The following is a 23,098-nucleotide window of genomic DNA, read 5'->3' on the forward strand; positions in this document are numbered from 1 at the left end:
GTAGTTTAGATAGCTTGGAGTTGGAGCCGCTGTGGGGGATTTTGACTGGTGTGGGGATGTGGAATTAAAGTTTACTGAGCTCCAGGCAAGGGCGGCAAGGGGCGGCAAGAGTGAAACTTTGATTCAACGGCCGGGTGCAGTTAGGCCAAGCCAGCTTGGTTGGGGGGAGCCTATTCTAAAATTATGGAGGTAAGTTTAGCGGCAAGCTTGCTGCAAAACTCTTTTCAAACAAAAAAATAACGAATGTATCCCTCCACAAAATAGAATATTCACATTCACATAGGGAAGGAGAACAAAGAAAGTGAAAAAGGATCTCTGGCTTAACATCATCCTTGAATGAAACTAAACGATTGTTTACCATACTTGACAATAAAACCCAAACAATAGGTAGATAACAGGAGGATAAAGTAGATGACAACATTGAACAAAGTATCAAAAGGCATACATATCTATATGTATAAACCAAACCGCCCATCCTTGGCGCCTGCATCGGGATGTGAATCTGTCCATAGTTATTCAAGGAGTACGGGCATTAGGAAATATGAAAGAATGACGGACAACTTCAATAAAGAGGAAAAGAAGCACTGGTAAAAATGCTAACACAAAACCCTGCCTCATCCGACACTTCTCTCTGCCTCCCGTCTGATAGTGCCTGACGGAATAAATGTGCTCGCCCTTTGATGAAACTGTATAAGGAGCTAACCCTAGCCATCCAGCAACCATAACTAGAACGACAGAACATTGTATATACGTCCACACCGATGGCACCTCATCTCATTCAATTCAGCACGGATACCTCAACGCACTACCCCGCATGTTACCGCCACCAACATTATTCGCCCCCGGGCTTGCGGGCCGACTAGCCCCCCACTTCGGGCTACGCGGCTGCAGACTCGTCGCACGAGTCGACGGCCGATTCTTCTTCAACTCCCGCAACTCCTCCTCCTTGCGGTTCAACATCTCATCCCGTTGCGCCAACGTTACTTCGAGTTCCTTAATCCGCGTCAGATGCGTTTGCTCGTCGTTCTGCAGGCGTAGCCTTTTCAACTTCGTCAGGTCGCCTGCGGCCTTGGCTTTTAGCTCGCCCAGCTCCTCTTCGAGTTGGCGCAGTTCCATGGCTGATTGCGCGGCGGCAGTGGAGGCGTTTTGGTATTGTTGCCTTGTATATTCTGTCTGCGAGCGCTCTTGCTGGACTGTGCGTTGGAGGCTGGTATTTTCCTTTGTCAGGCGGCGTATTTCCTCTCGGGCTTTCTCTAACTCCGCATCCGTGCCTCCTCCCTCCTTGATGATGGTTCTAGCTTCATCAAGATCTTTGACTAAGGTGGCTTTCTCGTCTTTGAGTTTGGCTATCTCAATCTTCTGCCGTTCGAGACGCTCGGAGGACGTCTTGGAAACTTCGAGGGCTTGCTCTAGTTCTTTGCGTAATTTGTGGTAATTGTTTAGGCGGCTTTCGTATCGATGTTGTAGTTGAGAGAAACTCTTCTCCGTGGTTTGAAGATTCGTTTGAACCTTTTCCAAAGCAGTTTGTAGCTGGTTAACTTCGAATTCCATGGCGTTTTTCGCTTGGACTAAACTTCGTTCGCTAAGCCGAGAATCTCCTCCGTCCTGCGACTGTGTTTGGCCCTGCATCGAGTCGCTAATGTGTGTGATATCCTGGAAAGGGGTCATGCGCTGCCTTTTTGTTTGATTACTAGCCTCATCCTCATCGTTCTCCTACAAATCTATTAGCGTCATGGACCTTAGATGCTAGCAATCTCTCCACTTACCAACAACCGCTTCTGTCGTGAAGATGACATAGATCGAAGCTCCTCTACTTCCAGAGTAGCAGGAGAGACGTCCAGTGTCTCTATTGGTATTAATTCAACCGCTGCAAGCGGCCACACACGCGTAGCAGGGTCCATTTTCAAGTAAAGGAAAACCTCCTCTGCGTTTTCTTGTACTCCTAGCGCATCATCTTGAAGCTCTCCAGCGGTACTACTGAAGTCTCGCGTATACTTGACAAGAAGGCGAAGCCTGTTGATGTTTGATGTGTCTGGCAAACATCGTTCGACATGCTCTGCAGTGTTAGAAACAAGCAGGCGAATAACAGGCAAAAGTTGCCCATTCGGAGACGCTTCTGTGCGTATTTGGCGGATGACAGGATCCTCCGCGTCGAAAGAATTATCGAGAGCAATAATCGCAGCCGGGGGCTTAAATGGTTGAAGTACTCTGTTATCAGTCGCTGACCGAATCGCAAAGCTGAGCTGCCCTTTGCAGAGAGATAATTCAAGATCAGCCGACCTATCCGTCGCCGGTTGAGTATTGATAAATTCTTTGCCCATCAAATAATTTTCCACAAGCTTGACAGCTTTGTCGCTTCGTGCTACGATGATAATATGCAAATCATCATTTACGGCTGCGTCAATTAGGAAACCTAGAAATTGAAATTTTGTACTCGAGTATTCCGCCCACGCCGCCTCCTTGACTGGATTCGCACCGGGCGCCGCGGGTTGGTCATTGAGGTCAGGATGTGTTGTTATATTATTCAGTTTATTGACCAACTTCAGCATTCTCGAGATTTGGGTATCATACTATATCTGTGTAAGAAATTTTTGAAATTCACTTTGGTTGGCTAAAGCGGCTACTAACCTCCGGAGTAGAGCTGCTCATATCGGTTCCCAACGACGAAGATTCCGCCAAAAATTTTCCAATCGTTCTGCTCTCTGCGGAAAGGGTGACATCATAGTCATCCTTTACTCTAGAGTCCATAGAGAGAGGAACAGCGAATTCCATGGGTCCCAGGTTGATGCCAACAGGCTGCGGTTCCGGCACCTCTTCAATTGAGGCCACGGTTGCCTCGAATCCTGCTACTGGCTCGGCTACTATATCTGCTGAAACTTCTGGAAGTTCTACCTCACCAGCAAGGTTTGGCTGCGACTCTGCGAGTAATTCCGCGACAGTAACTGGATGTTCCGCATTGTAATGTAGAGCCTGGGGTGCAATAAATGTGGGGGGCGGTTCGGCCGTTGTCATGACGTGTGGTGGATGAGTATGAGGCTCCTGATCCACGCGGATATTAAGGGGGGATACCGCATCTCTGGCAGGAGCTGGATGTGATGGTTCAATATCGCTAGCAGATGATGGTGTTACGCTTGCACTAACGCTCTGTGGTTCTCCGGCGAGAGAGCGCTCATGGGCACGAATAAATCTCATTTTCTCGCGAAAGTTCGTCCCTGGATTATTACGTCGTGCTTCCTCCATAGTCATGGACGGGTTCGGTGTCCCGCTAGTAGGCGATGATTCATCCATGTTGATGATGGAACTCTGTGGAATATTTGCAGGTTGCGATGCGTCGCTGTTACTGGGTAGCTGTGCTGACATGGATACGGATATGCTACTAGAATTTCCAGCAAGGGAACAAGGGTTTTGCCCGATCGAGGGTGTCGGGGATTGAGTGGAAATACCCCGCTCTAGACTTTCGGGGACAGTATTGCTTAAAGGAAGTGCTATCTGGCGAATAGGTGTTTTATGTACTGAAGGTATCTTATTAGCGATGACCATAACTAGGAAGGTACTCGGAGAGATTTTACCAAAACTATCGTTGAATAAAGGGGCTTGCGAGGGAGAATGGTGAGTTGAAACGCGAGATAAAGTGGATGGGCTAAGTGATGGGTGAGATTGGCTAGCGCTCTGGCTGTGATACAGCGAGAGGCGTGCTGGTGGAGTCTCCGCTATCTCAATCTCAGTTCCAATGTTGTTTGAGTGGAAATTTGCGTACCCCAAGGAGTGATCCCCTTCGCAGCTTGTCGGGTAGGCGTGTGTGCCCTGAAATCGAAAGATGCCCGAGGAGTTTTTTGAGGTAGAGTTAGTTTCTAAAGGGTTTGTAGACGAGCTTGGAGATGAACTATTGTGCGAAGCTTGTAGTCTATTGTGACGTGCGGGCCGTCGAAATCGGGTCAATAGCTCACTGCGAGTATTAGGTCGAATGAATTGAAGGGAGCAATGGCTTGGAGATTGCAGCGATCCTGAAGTAGGGCTTGGTTCAATTTGTGTCGATAAGGTGTGATTGCGCCTCGACTGGATTGAACAAAGTTGAATTGCACCCCTGGTCAAGTTTTGATGCTGGCTTTGGGCTGAGGCACCACTGCTTGACTGGGTGGCCTGATCAGAGGTGTCTGGATAGTACAAACTGCCGCTTGCTTCAGAATCTTGAGAAGGATTTGAAGAAAATTGACTGCCCGCAGCTGCAGTTGAAAGCACAGAATTTTGACTAAGGCCTGTCTGTTGAGTTTCTGGTACCGTGGAAGGTGGACCAGCAACAGAGGTTGCGGAAGGAGACTGTAAAGAGGAGTGTTGGTCAGAGCCACCACGTTTATAGGCAACACTATCTGTCCTCTTCTTCTTATTCTCCCAGATCTGAATTGCAACGTCGTTTGCAAAATGCTTGGGTTCCTAGAGGATGGAGCTTTAGCTAACAATCGCCACGGTACAAACTTGACAAGCCAGCATACATTGCACAGTACTTCAATCATGAATGTAAAACAATGTGATCAAACAACAATGTGATCAAACACTGCCAAACAAATAAGGTAAAAAATAAAATAAAATATTTCATCTATTAAAAATCAAATCAAATCAAATTTAAAAACAGAACGGCCGCAATTGGTGCATGCATGAGCTCATCACATAGAACTTACCCAGGTTGGTTCGTACGGGCCTTCCCAGGCAATGAGATACCTGTCGCGGGATTCGTCAATAATACTCTTTATGGGATATTCCTGAGAACTATTGACAGATACTTCGTCAGACAGTTGTAGTAAGGTCTCAGATCCCGTAGCGGTGGATTCCTGGGTGTTGGACGTATTTCTAGACTTGCGAGATGATGAGACGAGATGTGCAACTGTAGTAGGCGTTCTCGACTTGCCCATTATTATGCATGGATGGGAATGACAAAGCCACAGTCCATTTTCAACAATAGGGCAAAACTGAACAACTGAATTTCAAAATAGAATAGCTACTGTATCACGCAGAACGCAGAATATAAGCGCGAGTGCAAATGAGAATGTATTGCGCGCCGACATTTGGTGCAATGAACGGAAAGCCACTAACTTAGCTGCTGACATAACCATGACCATTTGCACGTGACATGCTGCCGGGGGCAGTTGTCATCAAAGTCCCTGGTGGAGGCGCCCAGGGCCAGGGTACACCATGCTGATTGTAATAGAATGTAATAGAAATAGCTAACAGTGGTATATATTGAGAATATGGAATCCATTCTATCTAGATATATAATTACTTTACTTTAGATACTAAATTCATCGATACGTTATCGATTGCTCCGCCTTCCATGCCTCAAAATCAAAACCCACATCCTCCAAGGTCCGACATTGATGTCTCTGTTCCCCCTTCATATTAAACTCTTTCTTGATGAGTGTGAATCGTTCCCGGGTCCATCGATCCTTTTCGTTCCAGTAGGTACAATCCCTGCCGCGCCCTTCGTTCTCCAAACCTGGCCTCCGCTCCGCGCTGGCCGCCCATTCATGCAACGCATTGATATAATCAGCATCCATGGGATACTTGAAAACGTGGAAGGCTTTGCCAGGTCCCCGAGCGGCTATTTCAGCCTCTTCCCACTGGTACATTTCTTGCTTTGAGGGAAGACTGAGCCGCCCGGACCAGACTCGAGCAATCACAGCGCTTTGATTTTCCGCCATCGGAAACGGGATGACCCTCTGGTTTAAAACGGGGAATGCCAGGGTGGGCTGGTCAGCGTAAAGTATTTGCTGGTAAACATGGAGTGTCCTGCTTCCATCCTCAACAACCGGAGGTTTCAATGATGACAGGAACGGAAATGAGTATAAGTATCCCGTGCAGAACAACACGGCATCGACGTCTTCCTCAATCTCCCCATTTTCGAACCGAACAGCCCGGTTATGAGTAATTGGTGGCAGGAACTCAACAATTTGCGGATACTCTTTTTTATCGTCAACAGCTCCGGTGGCAAAGTAGGAAGGAGACCGCGCAGAAGCAAGAAGTGGTTTGCGACATGTTGTGCTGATTTGAGCTCCAATGTCAATTCCAGAGGCAGAGTTGCCAACAACAATAACTTTTTTATCCTGAAACTCCACGGGGGACGAATATGTTTTGGAATGTGTTATGACGTTCGGATATGCCGCATTCCACTCCGATATCCCAGCGATCGACGGGATATATGGTACATTATAATGACCGTTCGCCACCACCACGGCATCGTAGACATCATCCTCTTGAGCGCCAGTTTCTAAATGCTTCCTTGTCACAATCCACGTCCCCGCACGCGCATCATCAAGCCTCACATCTACAACCTGGACCTGAAATTGTATGAGGTGCTCGACATCCGCGCCGTACTCCTCTATATATTGCAGCACAGTCGCAAATCTAGGGAATAGCTGTGTATCCGTAGGAAATGGTTTATCGGAAAACCGCATCAAAGTGTGAGGGATATTTGTTTCCAGGTCATCGTAGAGTGGGGATATGAACGAGGCTTCTTTTCGGCCTTGCGACTTTGCTGAATCAGAACTTTGCGACGAACCCGACGACGAATGCCAAATGGGCTCCTCTGCGGGTAAGTGGGCGTTTGTCTGCGGGATATCAATCGAAGCAAGCTTTTTGTCTGCAGCTGTTGAGTAGTTCCAGACCCCACCAACCCGACTGCGCTGTTCGAAAACGTCAATCTTTTCAAAATATTTTTCGGCTAACAAGAATCTACGGGATCGCGTCAGTACGTACCCCGCTACGACGGACAACATTAAGCAGACGCTGTTTTAGTAATAATGGTCCAATACATACTTGGCCGCAGCCAACCCAGACGGGCCAGCGCCAATAATGGCTACCCTGCGGATTGGGTGGGAGGAAAGCGCTCGCATCGTTCCACGCAAACAAGACAGTACTTGGTTGGCGGGTGAATAGTTACATGTACAGTGGCTTAATTTGGATATGCGGACGATGCCAGGGCCACCTTCTCCGGCTGTTTGTTGGTTGGTTGGTACGCCGGCTATATTTATATCGGCTCGGCAACTTCTTCGACTGCAAACATGCCACTGTCCAGGCAGAAATGCCAGAATACTCTATTGGGTTTAGCGTTCAAGACCGATAGTTATCTGATTAGATTGAGGTAAGATAAGATAAGCCAACCAACAAACCCCTCGTCCTACACAAGGACGAACAGCGACAATGCTAGAAAAGACAATTGCCCAGGACTATAACTCTCATCTACCCTTACTAAGTATTGATAGACCAAATGCACTATGAATAGATGCGTTGCTTTTCCACCTTATGGACAATGAACGAATTTGCTTGACCGAGAGTGTCCTGCAACATCACATCAGACATGTTTCAAGCAGGGCGCCATTCATAATGATGCGCACCCTTGGCCACTTTACCGGGATCTTCTCCTTTAACGCTAGGCCTATCATAATTATGCGCGCCAAAAAAGTCCATTTCCGCCTCCATGAATCGCGTAGGGAGCATCTTACTCGCTTCATATTTCAAATATTCCAAACTGGCTGACATTGAGGGAACACAGGAATCTGCCTCCACCGCACTCAGAACCACTAACTTTAACGAGTCATAGTGTTCCGTAAGTGCAGCTGAGACCTCATTGATGAGCTTCATGTTCATAATCCTTGCACCAGATGTCACAGCAGGCATGAGGAGATCGGAGATGTATTCTGCCTGAATAATGCAGCCGGCACGCCAGATCTTCATGCACTCTCCGAGATTAACATTCCATTTCTCGTCCCGGGATGCACGTGCTATCAGTTCCAGTCCCTGGCAGTAGGAGCACAGGAACGAGACGAATACCGCTTTGCGAAGCGTTTCGATGAACGAATCTGCGTCTTTGGTAGCTTCCATTTTTTTTGGGTGGGGAACTTTGAGCTTGTCTGCGACCAAAAGCCGTTGTCGGCGGTTGCCGCTTGCGACTCGGAGAAACTGGCCAGTCGCTATAGTCGGGGCAGAGACGTGCCGGTCCGCTGCCTCCATGACCATCCAGTAGAGGGTCCCTTCCGTATCGTCGTCATCCTGCACGACCTTATCGCCGACATCGTCTAGGACAAAGCCGCCAGCGCTACTTGCAGCCTCGCCACCCTTATCACCTGTGGTAGTCTTGTGCCGTTGGCAAATCTCTGACCCAATTTGGACAAGGAACGTATGTCGTAACTCCCCTTCACTATTCCATTTCTCAAGTATCTTTCCAATCTGGTCGTGGGATAAATGCAAGCCGGAGTGCAGGATATCCCACGCCTCGCAAAGAGTTGATAGCAACCCATTCTCGATGCCGTTGTGTACCATCTTAACGTAGTGGCCCGCACCGCGTGGACCAATATTAGAGACACAGGGCTCCTTTGTTCGTGCGTCCTTCGCAGCGAATGTTCGCAGAAGCGGTAGCACTACGTTGATGGCATCTGGATCACCACCGAGCGACAAACTTAGCCCATGTCTTGCAGATTGATAGCCCCCAGACACTCCCATTCCAATCCAGCTGATTCCTTTTGATTCTAATTCCCGTTGCCGCCTTTCGGTCTTCCGATAATTTTCATTGCCGCCGTCAAGGATGATATCTCCCTTTTTCAGATCATCCTTCATTTTATCCAAGACGCTGTCTGCGGGCCATCCGTGCGTAATTGAGAAGAGAAAGAGCCTTCTTTGATCGCCATCGACCGTGACGGGCTTGATGCTGTCAGCAAATTTATGGATATCGTGGAAACCGGAGATTTTCCCCTTCAGTTTCTCTTCGTTTTTGCTCATTGATATTGCTTCATCGACATTAGAGCTTTTCACGTCCCACAGGGATACATCGGGACCAAGCTCTGCGAGGCCGAAAGCCATCATTGTGCCCATGTTGCCGGCGCCAACGATGCCAGTGTGCTGGAATGGTTGGGTGGTAGCCATGGCTGTTTCTGATAAATTGGTGCTGATAAATTATGAACACCCCACAGACTTGATTCAGGTTTAACCAGCGAATACTTAATTGCTATGAGCGGCAGTAGTTGTGATACCACGCAATTCCCGGATTAAACAAGGTGACGTCATATCATGGAAACTTAAAAAGTACAACAGAGTTACCGCAGTTTGCGAGGGAAAATTGGGGTTGGTCATTATTAACTAAGGGTAAGGGTATTTGTTGCGGATTGGCCCATTCCCAGTCTTCCACGAGATATGACGCCTATGACGCCAAAGTGACCAGAGGAGATACTCAGCGGGAATTTTCGGCCCTGAGCATGGCGAATAGTTGGCGAAGAGTACTATCCCACATCATACTGTGTCTGGCACAAATGGGACAAACCAAACGTCAATGAAAAAGTGAAGTGGAAGAAAGCAAAATGTCTGAAAAAATCCCCCTATCCTTTGCGACCTGCTCCATCTCATCCTCGGACCCCGATGAGAACACATTACCTAGGAATCTCGAAGCAATCGCCGCCGCAGAGTTCTCCGCAGTTGAACTTGCATTTCCCGATCTCCAGAAGTTCGCAACGCAGCTTCTCCATCGAGATGTTGCTGCAGATGACTACACCGATCTTTGCACAGCAGCTCAGGAGGTCTCACTGATGTGCCGCGCACTCGACATCAGAGTGATGATGTTGCAGCCTTTTAGCAACTTTGAGGGGTGGGCAAGAGGATCTAAAGAGCGAGAGGACGCTTTTGAAAGAGCAAATGGTTGGATCAGGATTATGGAGGCGTGCGGGACGGATATGCTGCAGGTGAGTAGTCGTAAAGTTTTCGACATCTGCCTACATCAGAAGCTCACACTACACGGAGGTTGGATCCACGGACGCTCCAGCACATAAGATATCCGCAAATCGTGAGGATATAGTTTCAGATCTCCAGCAACTAGCCGATTTATTGCGGCTACGCAATATGCGTCTCGCTTATGAAAATTGGTGCTGGTCCACACACGCTCCCACATGGAAAGATGTATGGGACATAGTCCAAGAAGTCAACAGGCCAAATGTTGGGCTGTGTCTCGACACGTTTCAGACCGCCGGCAGTGAGTGGGCAGACCCGACAAATGCATCGGGACTTGTTGAAAAAGTGGAAGGAGGCGCAGATATCAACGAACATCAGTTGGATCAGAGGTTCAAGCAGAGTTTGGATGAACTGGCGAAAACCGTACCGCCTGGCAAGATCTATCTCTTGCAGATCTCCGACGCGTATAAACCGCTACCCTCACCGCTGGAAAAGAGGGAAATTGATGGCATGAGGCCTCGAGCACGGTGGAGTCATGCATTCCGCCCATTCCCGTATCATGGTGGATACTTGCCTATTGAAGATGTCACTAGAGCAGTGTTAGAGACAGGGTTTAGGGGCTGGTTTTCTATGGAGGTCTTTGATGGTGGCCTGAGGGGAGAAGTAGGCGGGTATGGTATGCGTGAGTACGCGAAGGAGGGGAAAAAGAGTATGGATGAGTTGATTCGACGGTGCATGCCAGTCTGAGCTTTGTTCGAGGTGCTCTGCCTCCGTAACTATAATACTCTATCTATAGCCAGTAGTTTCATGGGGAAAAGTCTTGGAGCTTAGTACTATTGTGTACTAAGGGCCAATCCAGTTATCAGCAAATATGAATAGATGGCTGCTACTGGAATTTAATGGCATATTTGTTGCAGTAGCAGTCTTTCAGTAACCCAACATCAACCATTTGGCTCTTCTCAAAGGAACTCTCCATGTGTTGAGATAGCAGAGATCCGAGGTTGCTTGAAAAATCACGTGGTTATGCTATGACCTCCAGCTCCTCTTTAGACCTCGACTTTGTTGGTGATATCTGCCTACTATTCGCGACATCTGCCTATTGGTGTCATCCAGCTCCCACAGCACGACTTTTACTTAGGTTGTAGCTTTAGAAGAGTGCGACCTAACTGTATGCTTGATCTTGTTCGATTCTATCCTATGACACGATGCACCGTCGGCGATAATATTTAATCCATCATGGTGGCGTGGGAATTATTATGGCACTAGCATTATCTACGAACGGGGCATCGGCCCTGGTTTCTGCCACACCAACTCCTCTTGCCCACCTCTCTCCGTCTCTCGACCGTCTTAAGGAACGACATATCCGTGCTGTTGTGATACTGCTATGGCCGTATTCATCCTACACGAAGCAATTTAGCCTGCTCATTTCTGAGCCAGATTTTAGACTCAGAGACAGAAAGGGCCAGGTCAGAGTCAGCTTCCACGGTGCGAGTGCAGAAGCAGTGGCAAAGTCACAAGTTAGTATTGGGGATACTGTGGTTTTGAGTCTTGACGGCGCGCGGTGGCAGAATCAGGACGCAGATATTAGTACACCGGGAAAAAGCATTGATTGGGATCTCTCATTTTCTAAGCGTCTGCTGCTTGAGGTGATTATATTTTATCTAAATAGCTTTGAGAGTGAATGTAAGAAAGGACAACCTCTGACTTGCATGTATTTAGGTATATCGCGATTCCGAGCTGTTGACAACTGTCAAAGTTGAACCTCCTCAGGTCGAACGTCTATGTATCGATGGCACAGTACCAACGACTCCCAACCGATTATCCTCGGCCCCACAGGCGCAAAGGAACGGAGAACATGCTGGCCTAGTTACAGACAATTGGGCTTCACCTGCATTCTCGCAAAAGTTCAGCGGCTCCTTTGGCTCCCTCTCCAGCTTAGCGTTCAATCCCCTTGAGGAAGAAGATGGGTACATCTGGGGTAGGGGCAGGAAACGGACAAAATTCAGTAGACCGAGTAGTGAATGGACTTTCGTGGATACACCGCCTAGTCCACCGCCAGCTGCTGCGGATGCATGGGAAGATGAAGACCTTGAATTGGACGACGGGGAACAAGAAGATGTTACACTGGAAGAATATCCCTCCCAAGGCGACACCGTTCCTAATTCCCAAACAACCGTTCACGCAGATTCTAAAAGCCAAGACAACGGGAGATTACTGGAAACTCAAACTATAGACAACTTTACTCCACCCACCGCATTAAATATTTCGAGTACATTCAGTACCACTTTTGACCATTCTCTGCCCGACGGCTCTGCTCACATATTTACCCAGAACTCGAACTGGGATACTACGCATTCACAGCAACCGACCGTCACACCTTTCACTTCGTTTGGGAACTCGTTTGTGCAAGACCAACCAATAGTTGACCATGAAGCTACTGCTAAACCCCCGCCCCTAACATTATCTCCCCTAACTTCGGCCACCTCTTCTCCTGAAATTTTAGAAGGTACAAGTCATGAGGCCACGCCATCTAGCAGCCCTATATCGACCCAGCTTCATGTACATGATACTACCGCTTCCCAATTGGTTACAACACAACATGGCATAGCGGGTCAAACCAGCGAGGAAGTGGGATCTCAAGATGAGGCTATGGTAAATGGGCCGGAAGGCGTGCATCACCTGCTTGACCATCGTGCCGATAATAACGCTAGACCCTCACCTCCAACGCCAGTCGTTGATCTTGATAGCCAAGGGAGCTTTGATCAGGAAGCCACAGAGCCTGATCATGTGGCGCGCGTGACTAGTGTGGAGGAACGCGAGGCAGATTTGACGGAGTTAGAGGAAGCAGAACGGCAAGCTGCCCTGGCAATGTCACAGGGCCTATCCGGACAGGGATACGATGTAGACCAGGAGATGACTGATCAGGATGGTGAAGGCGAAGAAGAAATTGAGGAATATGTGGAAGGAACTGCGCGAGAGCCACTTGAAGAAGGTCGTGAGGAACTTATGGAGGAAAAATTTGAAAAAATATTCGAACAGAGAGTAAGCCGGAAACCGACTGAAGATTTGGAGGAAGAGTTGGTGGAGTTGCAGGAAGAACTGGAAGAACGAATGGAGGAAGAGAGGTTGGGAGAGGGAGAGCACGAAGAAGGAGAGGAGGAGGGAGAGGACATAGAAATATACTCCGACGATGAAATAGGACATAGCGTCTCTGAAAACTCATCTGAACTCGAATCTGAAGAGGAATATGATGAAGGTTCAGAGCTAGAGTCGGAGCTAGGGCCAGACGAAGACACGTTACCACCGAGACCGACTTATCTCGCTGTCCCCCGTGCTCCGCCAGAAATAATCGTTTTGGACAGTGATGACGACGAGGGCGCCCCTGTTGTGACCTTTGCTCCGCAACACGTGGAAATTCCTAGCTCTGATGTGCCACGGCAGCCAAGTGATACTGAACTGTCCAACTCGCCACCACAAGACTTAACCACTATTAGCTTCAAACCTCATGGTGAATTTGGTGCGGATACGCGTCAAGAAACTGGAGAATCTACGGCTGTTACAAACTTACTCGGTGGGGATATTGTTCCCCCAAATCTTGAGCCTAGCGCTAGCTTCGATGAGACTCCCCAGCAAGAAACGATAGGCTATATGGCGCAAGCAGCGCTTCATATCGAAGCGGAACCTGCCGCGACCGATCACGAGGGCGAAGATACTAGCGAGAAATCGGGAGACTTGAATGGATTCCGCCATGCAAGCCCTTCTTTCTCGTCAGGTTCCATGTCTGATAGGGAACTGGAAGCTAAGCTCCATTTGTCCGATAATATCGCTATTGATCCTCAACTATATCAACCTAAGAAACAGAAAAGCCCAAGCACGCGTCCCAAGACTCCAGGTAGCGTAGATCACGGACCATCGCATGAGGGAGCGTTTGATATCAACGGTTGGAAAGAACGCAGAGTTTCGTTGTCACCAGATGCGAAAGATCCGTCTGAAACACGGATAGAAACCCCCAAATCTGCTGATATTCCTTCCTCGCCGCCGTCGTTAGAAGCTCGCTTAGCAGAAGATGAACTGGTTACTTCTCAACTTTTCCGTGATATGGAGGAGCAATCGCGCAGAGAGAACCTCCAAACGCCCGAGTTCGTTGATGAGCAGCCCCTACCCATTCCCCAGCCTCCTAAGAATGAAGAAGCAGAAAACGCTAGCGTCGATGTTGCCGTTAAGGCGGATATCGATATGCGAAAGGGGAAGTCCGTGGACCATGCCGATGCCATAAAAACCGCTGAGCTCGAGTCACCTACCGTATTGCAACCAAATACCAATGCCAGAGGCCTTCGTAGCCGCCTGTCATATTTCTTTCCTTTGTCCACCCTTGCGGATAATTTCAACAAGATGACAGATACTATATCCGTGGTTATCTCATGTTCAAAAATCTCACGATCGAGGAAAGGTCCCCGGGAATATCATACAACACTGCATATCACAGAACCTTCCATGTCCGGCATAACTGTGTGTGCTCAAATGTTCCGAAAAACAAAATCATCGCTCCCCACTGCAGAAAAGGGAGACGTGATCCTTCTCCGCGACTTCAAAGTTCAAAGCATGGACCACAAAATGATGCTAATCAGTATGACGACTAGCTCGTGGGCTGTATTCCCCGGGGGAAACGATACTGACGTCCAGATGAATGGGCCTCCCGTTGAATTTGGCATCGAGGAGCAAGAGTACGTCGCCTCTCTCCGGCAATGGTATGAGGAGGAGGGGGAGCAGCTCGCGAAGAAACACGAATACTTGGCACTGGCACGCGGCAGCACCGAAACAAGCAGCTCCATCTCCACTTCAACTAGTGGCAGCCCCAGCAGTAGCAGGGGTAACATTTTCAAGAAATATGCGCGACCGAAGAGGTCCAGACATCGCCAGATTACCATTCATGAATTGCGGGACGGGCGGCGGTATGCAGAGGTTGGCGTGTCTGCGGATAAGGAGACGATACATGAACTAAGGGATGGGACTGTTTATGCCAATTTGTCATAAACCTTTAATATTCTTTTCCGTATTATAATTTTTTATTTTTATTGTTTTGGGAGCTTATATCCCCTTTTTTTTGGCGTGGAACTGGGCTTTCTTGGGCACCTTTGACAGGATATTTCATTATTTTGCATAGTATTGGAGCTAGCGATTGTTTTACAACTGGACTTTGGAATGAATCTTTATTTTTCGCAGCTGTTTACGTACAAAATTTGCTCTTTGATGGCTTTTTTTCAAGGTCACATGACATCTGTTCCCAAAGCGGCTACTCTATCCTCCGGCTACTTCAAAGCCCAATAAATTTTCCTCTTTTTCTCTTTCTCTTTCTCTTTCCTTTTCTTTTTTTCTTCTTCAACAGCTAGACCACCAACTCAAATCATCACCAGTTAGCAACTCTTATGACCTTTCTGAGGTTTTTTTCTTCCACTGCTCTGGCGATTCCGATGAGTGTGTCGAGATCGATAAAAATCCCACTTCTAAAACCATCATCACGAGGGCTCCGCGAGGAGCTGCCATGATGCGGTGATGACCTGACAGATGGGACAATTTTTGTGTTGAAGAGTTTGTTTTTACTATGCCTCATCTTTGAAAGTGAATTGATAGGCCGGATGGCCTGCGTCGCGGCAGGACAAGTGTAGGGAAGCTAGAAATTGCTGACCGTGAGTTTTTTTCCCCTTTGCATTTCTTCCCTTCTCACCCCCTCCAAAGCATGCGCGGCTTGGACCTGCGTCCAGGAATGAAGATACTTGACAGCTCTGGTAATCCGAAGTGCTCAACCGCGCAACTACACTCGGGCAACACTGTATGTTATAATCCCGAGCCGCTGGTTGAGCTTGAGGCAACACGGCAAAGTCTGACAAAGTGTTGGAGAATACGATCACTATGGAATTTAGCAATCTCGTGATGGGAGGAGGGGACATCCTCTTGGGTTATGGCAAAGGCTAATAGTTTCTCGGTAGTGGCTAGAATTTTGCTTGTGCTTCTTTCTATAGTACAGTCGTACGTTTGCGATATTTCCATTGAAGCCCACGAGTAGAAAATATAGTTGCATTCTCTCAGGTCATATCGAACCACCAATTCTACAAATTCCCAGTGTCAGAGCTGGATGGATAGAAGCTTCGCGCTGATAAATACAATTATAACTGTAGCTTACGGAGTATATTCAAACATAGATACGACTTTTTAAGAAATCAACATTTCAATCTGATTATCTCTTCCACCGTTCCAGTGACATAGTTTCAAGTTTCATTTTTAATTTCTTTTTTAAAAAAAAACTCCGGGTAAATATACGAGGATTTATGTTGGGGGTCCCGGGTTGATCGGCCTTTCTACCAGCAGTGCGCTGGTGGTGACTGAGCTCTTTTGCCCCAGTAGCCTACAATTTACACACGACGCTAGCTCCAAAGTTGCTACACACAAAGTCGGGCAGGATAACTTCAACACTAACTCTTTGAGATGGGCGATCATTAGACACCACCCGTAGGTGACTTTTGGATAGCTATGCATGCGAAGGGTAAAGAGTGTGCGAGGCCGGAGCGCCGACCTTTTTTGCCCAGTTATACTTATATCCTTTCCATTGGAGCGGCGTGTATTATTATCATAGCATGGTTCACCATCATTCCATCAACCATTTCTCCATGGAAGCTGTTTCACTGCAAACATGCGTCCGTTTCACCAGTCGACAGGATCTTACAAACAGCACCTTTGATAGGTAAGATTTCCCATGTATTGACTATACAGAGGAAGGCGGGGTTGTGTCTTGCTGGGCAGACAGCTAACGTTGGCACCACACTACAGATGGCCACAACGACTTTCCATACTTTATTCGAGCCCTTTACAACAATGATATATATCACAAGAACTTCTCCAATGGCATAGAGCTCCCAGGCCAGGTGGACTTCCCACGCTTACGAAAGGGTGGGCTGCGAGGCCAGTTCTGGAGTGCGTACGTGCAGTGGTGAGTTACCGCAAGAGGCTGCTCAACAACCGCTGAATCCTCAATAAATAACTAACATCAATTACCAATTCCTCCAGCCCCAGAAATTCCCACAACTTTTCAGACGAAACCTACCAAGAGACTGTTCACGACACCTTCCAGCAAATAGACCTGGTTCACCGCCTCGCAAAAGAATTCCCACAACACCTACGTATCGTCTCCTCCGCGAATGACGTATGGACCAATTTTGCCAATTCCGACACCATATCCAGCTTCATTGGCGTTGAAGGCCTGCACCAAATTGGTAACAGTGCCAGCATTCTGCGCATGTATCACCGTCTGGGCGTACGCTATGTAACCCTCACCCACAGCTGCCACAACAAATATGCCGACAGCGCAACACCGGAAAAACCACTCCACAACGGCCTGTCGCCTGCGGGAGAAGCCATGGTTCGCGAGATGAACCGGCTAGGCATGATCGTGGACCTGGCGCATGTGAGCAATAATACCATGCGCGATGCGTTGAGGGTTTCTTCCGCGCCGGTCATTTTCTCACACTCATCAATATATGCGCGATGCGCGCATCCACGGAATGTGCCCAATGATGTTCTCTTGGAGCTGAAGAAGAATGGTGGTGTGATTATGATTACGTTTTTCCCGGCGTATACGCGCTGTGATGGTAAGGGGACGGCGTCGCTGTCGGACGTTGCGGACCATGTTCAGTACGCGGGGGAATTGATCGGGTACGAACATATTGGGCTTGGAGCAGATTTTGATGGAATGCCCGATGCAGTGAAAGGACTAGAAGACGTTTCGAAGTATCCCGATCTTATTGCAGAGCTGCTGCGGCGCGGGGTGTCTGAGAAGGATCTGCAAGGGGTTGTGGGAGCGAATGTCCTAAGGGTGTTGAAGGAGGTTGAGCTGGAAGCTGAGCGGCTAAAGGATGTTAAGCCTTTGCAGGATGAAGTCAAGAAGCTGAATTAACGGGTTTTTGGCTACGTGCCCTGGATATGGACAGGAAATCAAATGCCTGACATCTTAGGGGGTCAATCCCGCATCAGCCTAGAGCGGGATCTGTTAAGCTCTGAGCAGGCTGCTTGTGAGCCCTTACAACCCTTCAATAATCTATATCAGAAATATATTATTACGTCACGACCATCTGGCCACACATCTCACAATGATGCTTACATGGATTGGAGCTATAAGGCAGATCCCTCCGTGTCTAATTTCTATCTAGCTACCAGATGATAATTACCCCCTCAACTTATCTCACACCAAGTTCGAGACGTCTTGTTAGATTGCATTCTATGCTACCAATTTGGATTGGGTTGTCATAGAACGAAACAGCATGCATAAAGAGTTGGAGATCTACAGCTTGACCCTTCCGGCCTTCAACGCCTCCCACTGATCTGCTTCGAAGGGAGTATACGCATTCCCACCAGGAGGGAGCCAGAACAAACGACCACCTGTGCCGTTTTCCTTGATCTTATCCAGGTCGACTCCCTCAGCTCTCAGCTTTCCCTTCTGCAACTTCATCGTCCCTGTCGTCTCAAAACTGGGCACAACACGCACGAAAATTGGCACCGCATATCGAGGCAACACGCCAATCGCATACTTTGCAAATGCGCCAAAGTCGAACGAATCGACCGTCATGCTGTCTGCCAGCACGAGGGCTGCACAGCCAGCTCGTCCGTCCGCATGAGGCACCTGCACACCATAGACGTTTGTTTCGGCAATGTTGCCGAATTTACCCAGCACATCTCCGACTTCGTTCGTGCTCACATTTTCGCTCTTCCATCGGAATGTATCTCCTAGGCGGTCCACGAAGTAGAGACAACCATCTGGGTCTTGGCGCATCATATCCCCCGATCGAAACCACAGGTCTCCCTTTTGAAATACATCGCGGATCTTCCGTTTCTCGCTCGCCCCCTTGTTTCCAAAGTATCCAACAAAAGCAGCATTGGGTGCGGCAGGGTCCAGTTTATACAGTGTTTCGCCGGGTTCGCCATCTTTGCACGCAATGGCGAACCCATTCTTATCCCGCTGAATTTCCTCGGTTACAACATCAATTTTCACCCGTTTCTCATTGCTTCCGTTCACCCAGTGCCAATATAAGCCCCGTACCCCGATTGCGCCAAGTCCGAAATCGCCTCTATTGGCGTTGAAGCTTGATGATACCCCATCAGTGGCTGCGTAAAGCTCGTTGATTGTTTCAACGCCGAAGCGCTCACGGAAAACACCCCATACATCCGGTCGCATGCCGTTCCCCCAGGCCATTCTCACGTTGTGCTTCTTATCTAGCGGTGAAGGGGGTGCATTGACGAGGTATCGGCACAATTCACCAACGTACTGAATAATATCCGCTTGCGACTCACGAACCTCTGGCCAAAAAGTCTTGTGGCTAAACTTGCGGCTAAGGATCACGGTTGATCCTGCATATATCGATGGATTGATACAAAGCCCGTGAGCTGCGCCGTGGTAAAGTGGTAGACATGTATACATTTTCGTGCCGGGTTTGAGACCGAGGTATTCGCACGCTCCCCTTGATGTGGTAAGTTCTTTCCGTCGAATCATATTAGTGGCCTTGGGGAAGCCGGTCGTACCTAAATATCAACGATCAGTTGGTGCACAAGGGAACGACCGTGGGCGTTACGCATGGCCCAAAAGAGTCCGTACCCGAAGTATATATCAATGACGCCAAATCTTCCATTCCAACACCCGCCCGTCTAGAATCGGGAGTGGGTGTGCTATTTTTGAGCAAACCGATAAACTCTGAATCATAATATATCGTCTGGACATTCGCCTCTTTCAACTCTTCCTCACAAGGCCGGACCAAATGCTCCGTCCCCCGATCCGCTAGCAAATATCTCGCTCCACACAACTTCACACAATGCACCAGCGGCGCGGCCGTAAGGTTGCAATTGATAAATGACGGACAGGCAACTATGGATTCCAGCCCAAACCACAGCAGAAGATATTCAGGCGAATTCCCGCCGTCCAGGGCAACCAGCTCGCCCCGTTGGACCCCTAAATCGTTCATCAGCCAGTTCCCGACCCGATGTACATCATCAAAGAACTGCTTGAAGGTCCACGAGCGGTCTTCGAAGACCAAGAAAATATTATTCTGATTCTCTCCCCGGGCATGGGCCTCGAGGCAATGGTATATGAGAGTTTTGTCCTGTTCCCAGCGCTCTGTGAGAAATTGCAAGGCATCTTTTGCTTGGGCGGAAATTGAGCCGGCAGAAAGGTCGCGGCGGACTATGAATTTGGCATCCAGGTATGCGGTTGCGGCCAGCGCACCGGCTACGGAAGCGGCGATTTTTGTCACTGCGATGAGGGCCCGTTAGTACTGGATTGGAACATGATATGGGACATTAACTTACAGGGCATAGTAGATTTCGTTCAGGTTTCTACAATAATTTACTGGGGTGCGAGAATGGAGATGAATTGTAGAGTAGAAAGAGGATTCAGCAAGGCAGATTGGCGGAAGCGCAGTAAATATCGGCCACAATAGATTATTCTGCTTCCCCTCGGTGAAAACTACCTAGGTAGAAGAGGTGTAAACTGCTCGGGTAGATTGAGACAGTATAGCTCCGCTCTCCTCTGTCTAGATGAACACGATTGAGCTCCGGCTCGGCTGAAGCGTTTATCCTCCTACAAGTCAAACAGAGAACTAGAGTGTTTGAACTAGAAAACCGAAGCATTCATCAAATACGCTGTAGATTCTAGTTCTGCACAACCTCGCAATCTATAGCCATTTACCGAGGCAAATCGAGCTCCGAGCTGTCAATTTGTTTATTTCATGTTGAACATCAAAGAATAAAAAGAATAGTATTCCCCCCCACGACTCCACAAGAGCAGATTATCCAACATCCCCCGCATTTTGCTTCGGCAACACCTTGGCAAATCGTCAACTTCCCCGGCCTAGCGAGCGGCTCGCGGTAGTAGAGCATGCCACTGCGGCGCTCGGCAGCCGGCCCAGTGGGAGTTGAGGGGAAACGCGAGCCTTAATTTCCACAATCAAGCAGGCCGAGGAAGCTGTCTTGTCTTCGCCTGGAGTCTGCGGAGAGTGTTTTCATTATTTGTATCAAAGAGGCAGAGCGCTCGCTCTTCTTGATCATTGAGCAGTTAAATTTTTCTGGGCTGGACGCCGGACCGGAGATAACTATGTCCTCCCTAAGTCCCCGTTATTGAATTGGATTTACGGAGTATGCACTGTTGAATCTTGGGGGAGAAAGTCTCAAGCAGGCTATACGAGATGCTTCTATTAATTGCATGGAGATGCCAATCATTGTCCGTGTTCAGAGCCACTAAATAAGCAAAATACGATGATGCTTGGCTTCTTCAACTTCAGAGACCGGTGGTGGAGACATATCGAGCTTCATTGACGCAACTATATATCAACACCGCTATGAACAAGGAAGAATCGTATTCATCCAGATTCGGATATCTATCCCGCGAAGTAATCTTGTGCCCGAATCCCCCAAGGTCCAAGGCACACCCTGTCCGTCATCCTAGTCTACGTTCTGCTTCAAGGAACCAGGTAGTTAGTGATGAAACTTCAATTCATGGTGCTTTTTTGTTTTTTTAAAAAAAAGAAAAGAAAAGAAAAGAAAAAACCTCAATAACAATCAATTCCCCACTACGTCTATGCGTTCCTTTTCGCGTCGTTCTGCTCAGTGAAACAACGCTTTCCCGGATTGACTATGTGTGAATCTGATAACTGTGGCCTCAAATGACAAACGCCCTTCGCTCGCTCAAACCCTATGGTCGATGGAAAAATGCTCGAGATATGTCAGCAGATTAATAATTGTACTCCCTTGTCCGAGGTCGCTCGGATTTAGGTGAGCAGTGCTTGACTAATAGGGTCTCATTTTCGGCTTGCGGATGTTGAGAGAAGTCACTGCGGATTGAATTTCCGCCACAGCCTCGTATGCCAAAGGAGACGTTGGATCATGCAGGATAAAATCTTCGGAATTGTTTCCTGGATTCCACAGCAAGAAACTAAGTTCACAGAATGCTAACATCAAGGAACGGAAGATATTGGGAGATGTATAACTGGGTTGCGAACAGTATTTATTCGAACAAACGTCCCATCTAGTGTGGTGGCCATGAAAATCAGTTCCTTCTTTAAAGTTATATACACATATATACATTCCCCCACGCTTCATAATGACGAAGCTTAAGTTCTGGTACTGGGCAGGCTCTTGCTCTCTGGCTCCACACATCCTCCTCCGCGAATTGGACTTAGACGTGGAAACCATCCGCGTAACAGACTTCTCCGCCAATGGTTTAGGCGTCATAAACCCCAAGCGGCGCGTCCCCGTGCTCTCCATCGATGACGAGATCATCACAGAGGCGCCCGCGATCCTCACTGCGCTTGCCCAGCTTGGACCCCCGGATCGCAAACTGCTTGGCAAAACACTCATCGAAACCGCCAGAGTGTATGAGTGGATGAATTGGCTCTCTGGCCATCTGCACGGATCAGGATACGGCGGACTCTGGCGCCCTGAGCGATGTTCGGACGATGCCAGTGCGCTGGATGGTATTAAGGCGAGGGGAAAATCGACTATCATAACTGCCTATGAGCTTATTGAAAATAGCCTCGGGGGCCTGTATGCGGTTGGAGATGCGTTCACTGTTGTGGATCTGTATTTGTTGGTTTTCTATCGGTGGGGAAAGGAAATTGGGTTGGAGATGGAGAAAGAATACCCGAAATATACAGCTTTGATTGCGAATTTAGTCAAGAGAGATGCTGTCATTAAGACACTGGAGGAGGTGGGGTTGCCTCCGGTGTTTGCGCCCAAGATCTGAGGGTGGGTGACTTGGCCTGCAGTTGTGAACATTGTACGAAGGATAAGGAACAATATGGACGAATGGTATATATGTAAATCAATATGGCGACTATCACAATATCTTACAATATATTCCCGGCTGCCATACATGCGCTTCATCTGCAAGGGATCGGGTCCTTGGAGCCAATATCCAATTCCGGGACAGAACAAGTCCTTCGGGCCCATCGATGATTACAACATTGCTTTTATCCTGACTTGACAGGGTGGAAAGTGGAGGGTGTCATATTCTGCAGCCAAAGCTCATTCATCTGGAAGATATTCAGGGTCCATCGGGTCAGACTATTAGTGACCTAGGAACCGGTGCAAAATAAATATGCCGTTTATTTAATTGGGCCAATCCCTGTGACTGCCAGGAAGCTCCAGTCTTCCGTCAGAAATGGGATATAAGCTACCAAATGAATAATGTGTATATATGTTCCCAGCTCCTTCTCGAGGGGTGAGGGATGGTGCGAGTGGAGCAATCAATATGTCGGGTCAGAGGAAAATCGTCTTCCAAGAAATTGACGCTTGAAACTTGGGTAGCGCAATTGCGGCCCGTGTTGTTCTAAGGGCGCATAGAAGTTATGGCCCTGGC

At 48.3% G+C, this 23,098-nt stretch overlaps 8 protein-coding genes across 11 annotated transcripts; 4 read left to right on the forward strand and 4 right to left on the reverse strand.

The window, feature by feature from the left end:
- Window positions 1-783: 783 nt before the first annotated feature.
- Window positions 784-4,907, reverse strand: BDBG_16360 (uncharacterized protein; the record flags this gene model as incomplete). The annotated part of the gene is made up of 5 exons (XM_002628419.2): window positions 784-1,713; window positions 1,767-2,570; window positions 2,629-3,512; window positions 3,570-4,431; window positions 4,677-4,907. 5 exons carry the CDS (start codon window positions 4,905-4,907, stop codon window positions 784-786), a joined length of 3,711 nt encoding a protein of 1,236 aa, XP_002628465.2.
- A 258-nt stretch (window positions 4,908-5,165) lies between these two features.
- On the reverse strand, window positions 5,166-7,052 carry BDBG_01375 (flavin dependent monooxygenase). Its single transcript, XM_002628421.2, has 2 exons — window positions 6,808-7,052; window positions 5,166-6,723 (listed from the first exon to the last, which is right to left on the reverse strand). Exons 1-2 carry the CDS (start codon window positions 6,882-6,884, stop codon window positions 5,295-5,297), a joined length of 1,506 nt encoding a protein of 501 aa, XP_002628467.1. The 5' UTR covers window positions 6,885-7,052; the 3' UTR covers window positions 5,166-5,294.
- Window positions 7,053-7,068: 16 nt separating this feature from the next.
- Window positions 7,069-8,975, reverse strand: BDBG_01376 (6-phosphogluconate dehydrogenase). Its single transcript, XM_002628422.2, has one exon. The coding sequence runs from the start codon at window positions 8,908-8,910 to the stop codon at window positions 7,354-7,356; it is 1,557 nt and encodes a 518-aa protein (XP_002628468.1). The 5' UTR covers window positions 8,911-8,975; the 3' UTR covers window positions 7,069-7,353.
- Window positions 8,976-9,341: 366 nt separating this feature from the next.
- On the forward strand, window positions 9,342-10,452 carry BDBG_01377 (3-dehydroshikimate dehydratase; the record flags this gene model as incomplete). The annotated part of the gene is made up of 2 exons (XM_031720303.1): window positions 9,342-9,719; window positions 9,847-10,452. The coding sequence occupies 2 exons, from the start codon at window positions 9,342-9,344 to the stop codon at window positions 10,450-10,452; spliced, it is 984 nt and encodes a 327-aa protein (XP_031576421.1).
- A 266-nt stretch (window positions 10,453-10,718) lies between these two features.
- Window positions 10,719-15,953, forward strand: BDBG_01378. 3 transcript variants are annotated; one of them, XM_031720305.1, is made up of 3 exons: window positions 10,722-11,351; window positions 11,425-15,392; window positions 15,693-15,953. In XM_031720305.1, exons 1-2 carry the CDS (start codon window positions 10,962-10,964, stop codon window positions 14,737-14,739), a joined length of 3,705 nt encoding a protein of 1,234 aa, XP_031576423.1. In that variant the 5' UTR covers window positions 10,722-10,961; the 3' UTR covers window positions 14,740-15,392; window positions 15,693-15,953. The 3 variants fall into 3 exon arrangements, with proteins under 3 accessions (XP_031576422.1, XP_031576423.1, XP_031576424.1); XM_031720306.1 differs by having other exon boundaries at window positions 15,700-15,953; XM_031720304.1 differs by having other exon boundaries at window positions 10,719-11,351; window positions 11,425-15,953.
- Window positions 15,954-16,030: 77 nt separating this feature from the next.
- Window positions 16,031-21,282, forward strand: BDBG_01379 (membrane dipeptidase). Its single transcript, XM_002628425.2, has 3 exons — window positions 16,031-16,444; window positions 16,531-16,690; window positions 16,768-21,282. Exons 1-3 carry the CDS (start codon window positions 16,234-16,236, stop codon window positions 17,651-17,653), a joined length of 1,257 nt encoding a protein of 418 aa, XP_002628471.1. The 5' UTR covers window positions 16,031-16,233; the 3' UTR covers window positions 17,654-21,282.
- BDBG_01380 lies at window positions 17,779-22,625 on the reverse strand. 2 transcript variants are annotated; one of them, XM_031720307.1, is made up of 5 exons: window positions 22,382-22,623; window positions 21,290-22,318; window positions 20,053-21,195; window positions 19,346-19,996; window positions 17,779-19,272 (listed from the first exon to the last, which is right to left on the reverse strand). In XM_031720307.1, the coding sequence occupies exons 3-5, from the start codon at window positions 20,057-20,059 to the stop codon at window positions 18,038-18,040; spliced, it is 1,893 nt and encodes a 630-aa protein (XP_031576425.1). In that variant the 5' UTR covers window positions 20,060-21,195; window positions 21,290-22,318; window positions 22,382-22,623; the 3' UTR covers window positions 17,779-18,037. The 2 variants fall into 2 exon arrangements, with proteins under 2 accessions (XP_031576425.1, XP_002628472.1); XM_002628426.2 differs by having other exon boundaries at window positions 20,053-22,318; window positions 22,382-22,625.
- Window positions 21,751-23,021, forward strand: BDBG_01381 (glutathione S-transferase). Its single transcript, XM_002628427.2, has one exon. It carries the CDS (start codon window positions 21,842-21,844, stop codon window positions 22,481-22,483), a length of 642 nt encoding a protein of 213 aa, XP_002628473.1. The 5' UTR covers window positions 21,751-21,841; the 3' UTR covers window positions 22,484-23,021.
- Window positions 23,022-23,098: the final 77 nt, after the last annotated feature.

Source organism: Blastomyces gilchristii, assembly GCF_000003855.2.
Source record: "Blastomyces gilchristii SLH14081 genomic scaffold supercont1.2, whole genome shotgun sequence".
Classification (NCBI taxonomy): Eukaryota; Fungi; Ascomycota; class Eurotiomycetes; order Onygenales; family Ajellomycetaceae; genus Blastomyces; species Blastomyces gilchristii.

Bases quoted from the DNA above. Each gene is read 5' to 3' on its own strand.
- BDBG_01378 (XM_031720304.1), top strand. From the start codon at position 10,962: ATGGCACTAGCATTATCTACGAACGGGGCATCGGCCCTGGTTTCTGCC. The intron at 11,352-11,424 runs GTGATTATATTT...GCATGTATTTAG, and splicing joins CTAAGCGTCTGCTGCTTGAG to GTATATCGCGATTCCGAGCT.
- BDBG_01381 (XM_002628427.2), top strand. From the start codon at position 21,842: ATGACGAAGCTTAAGTTCTGGTACTGGGCAGGCTCTTGCTCTCTGGCT.
- BDBG_01380 (XM_002628426.2), bottom strand. The intron at 19,273-19,345 runs GTACGGACTCTT...GTTGATATTTAG, and splicing joins GTCATTGATATATACTTCGG to GTACGACCGGCTTCCCCAAG.
- BDBG_01379 (XM_002628425.2), top strand. From the start codon at position 16,234: ATGCATGCGAAGGGTAAAGAGTGTGCGAGGCCGGAGCGCCGACCTTTT. The intron at 16,445-16,530 runs GTAAGATTTCCC...ACCACACTACAG, and splicing joins ACAAACAGCACCTTTGATAG to ATGGCCACAACGACTTTCCA. The intron at 16,691-16,767 runs GTGAGTTACCGC...CAATTCCTCCAG, and splicing joins TGGAGTGCGTACGTGCAGTG to CCCCAGAAATTCCCACAACT.
- BDBG_01375 (XM_002628421.2), bottom strand. From the start codon at position 6,884: ATGCGAGCGCTTTCCTCCCACCCAATCCGCAGGGTAGCCATTATTGGC. The intron at 6,724-6,807 runs GTATGTATTGGA...GCGATCCCGTAG, and splicing joins TCTGGGTTGGCTGCGGCCAA to ATTCTTGTTAGCCGAAAAAT.
- BDBG_01376 (XM_002628422.2), bottom strand. From the start codon at position 8,910: ATGGCTACCACCCAACCATTCCAGCACACTGGCATCGTTGGCGCCGGC.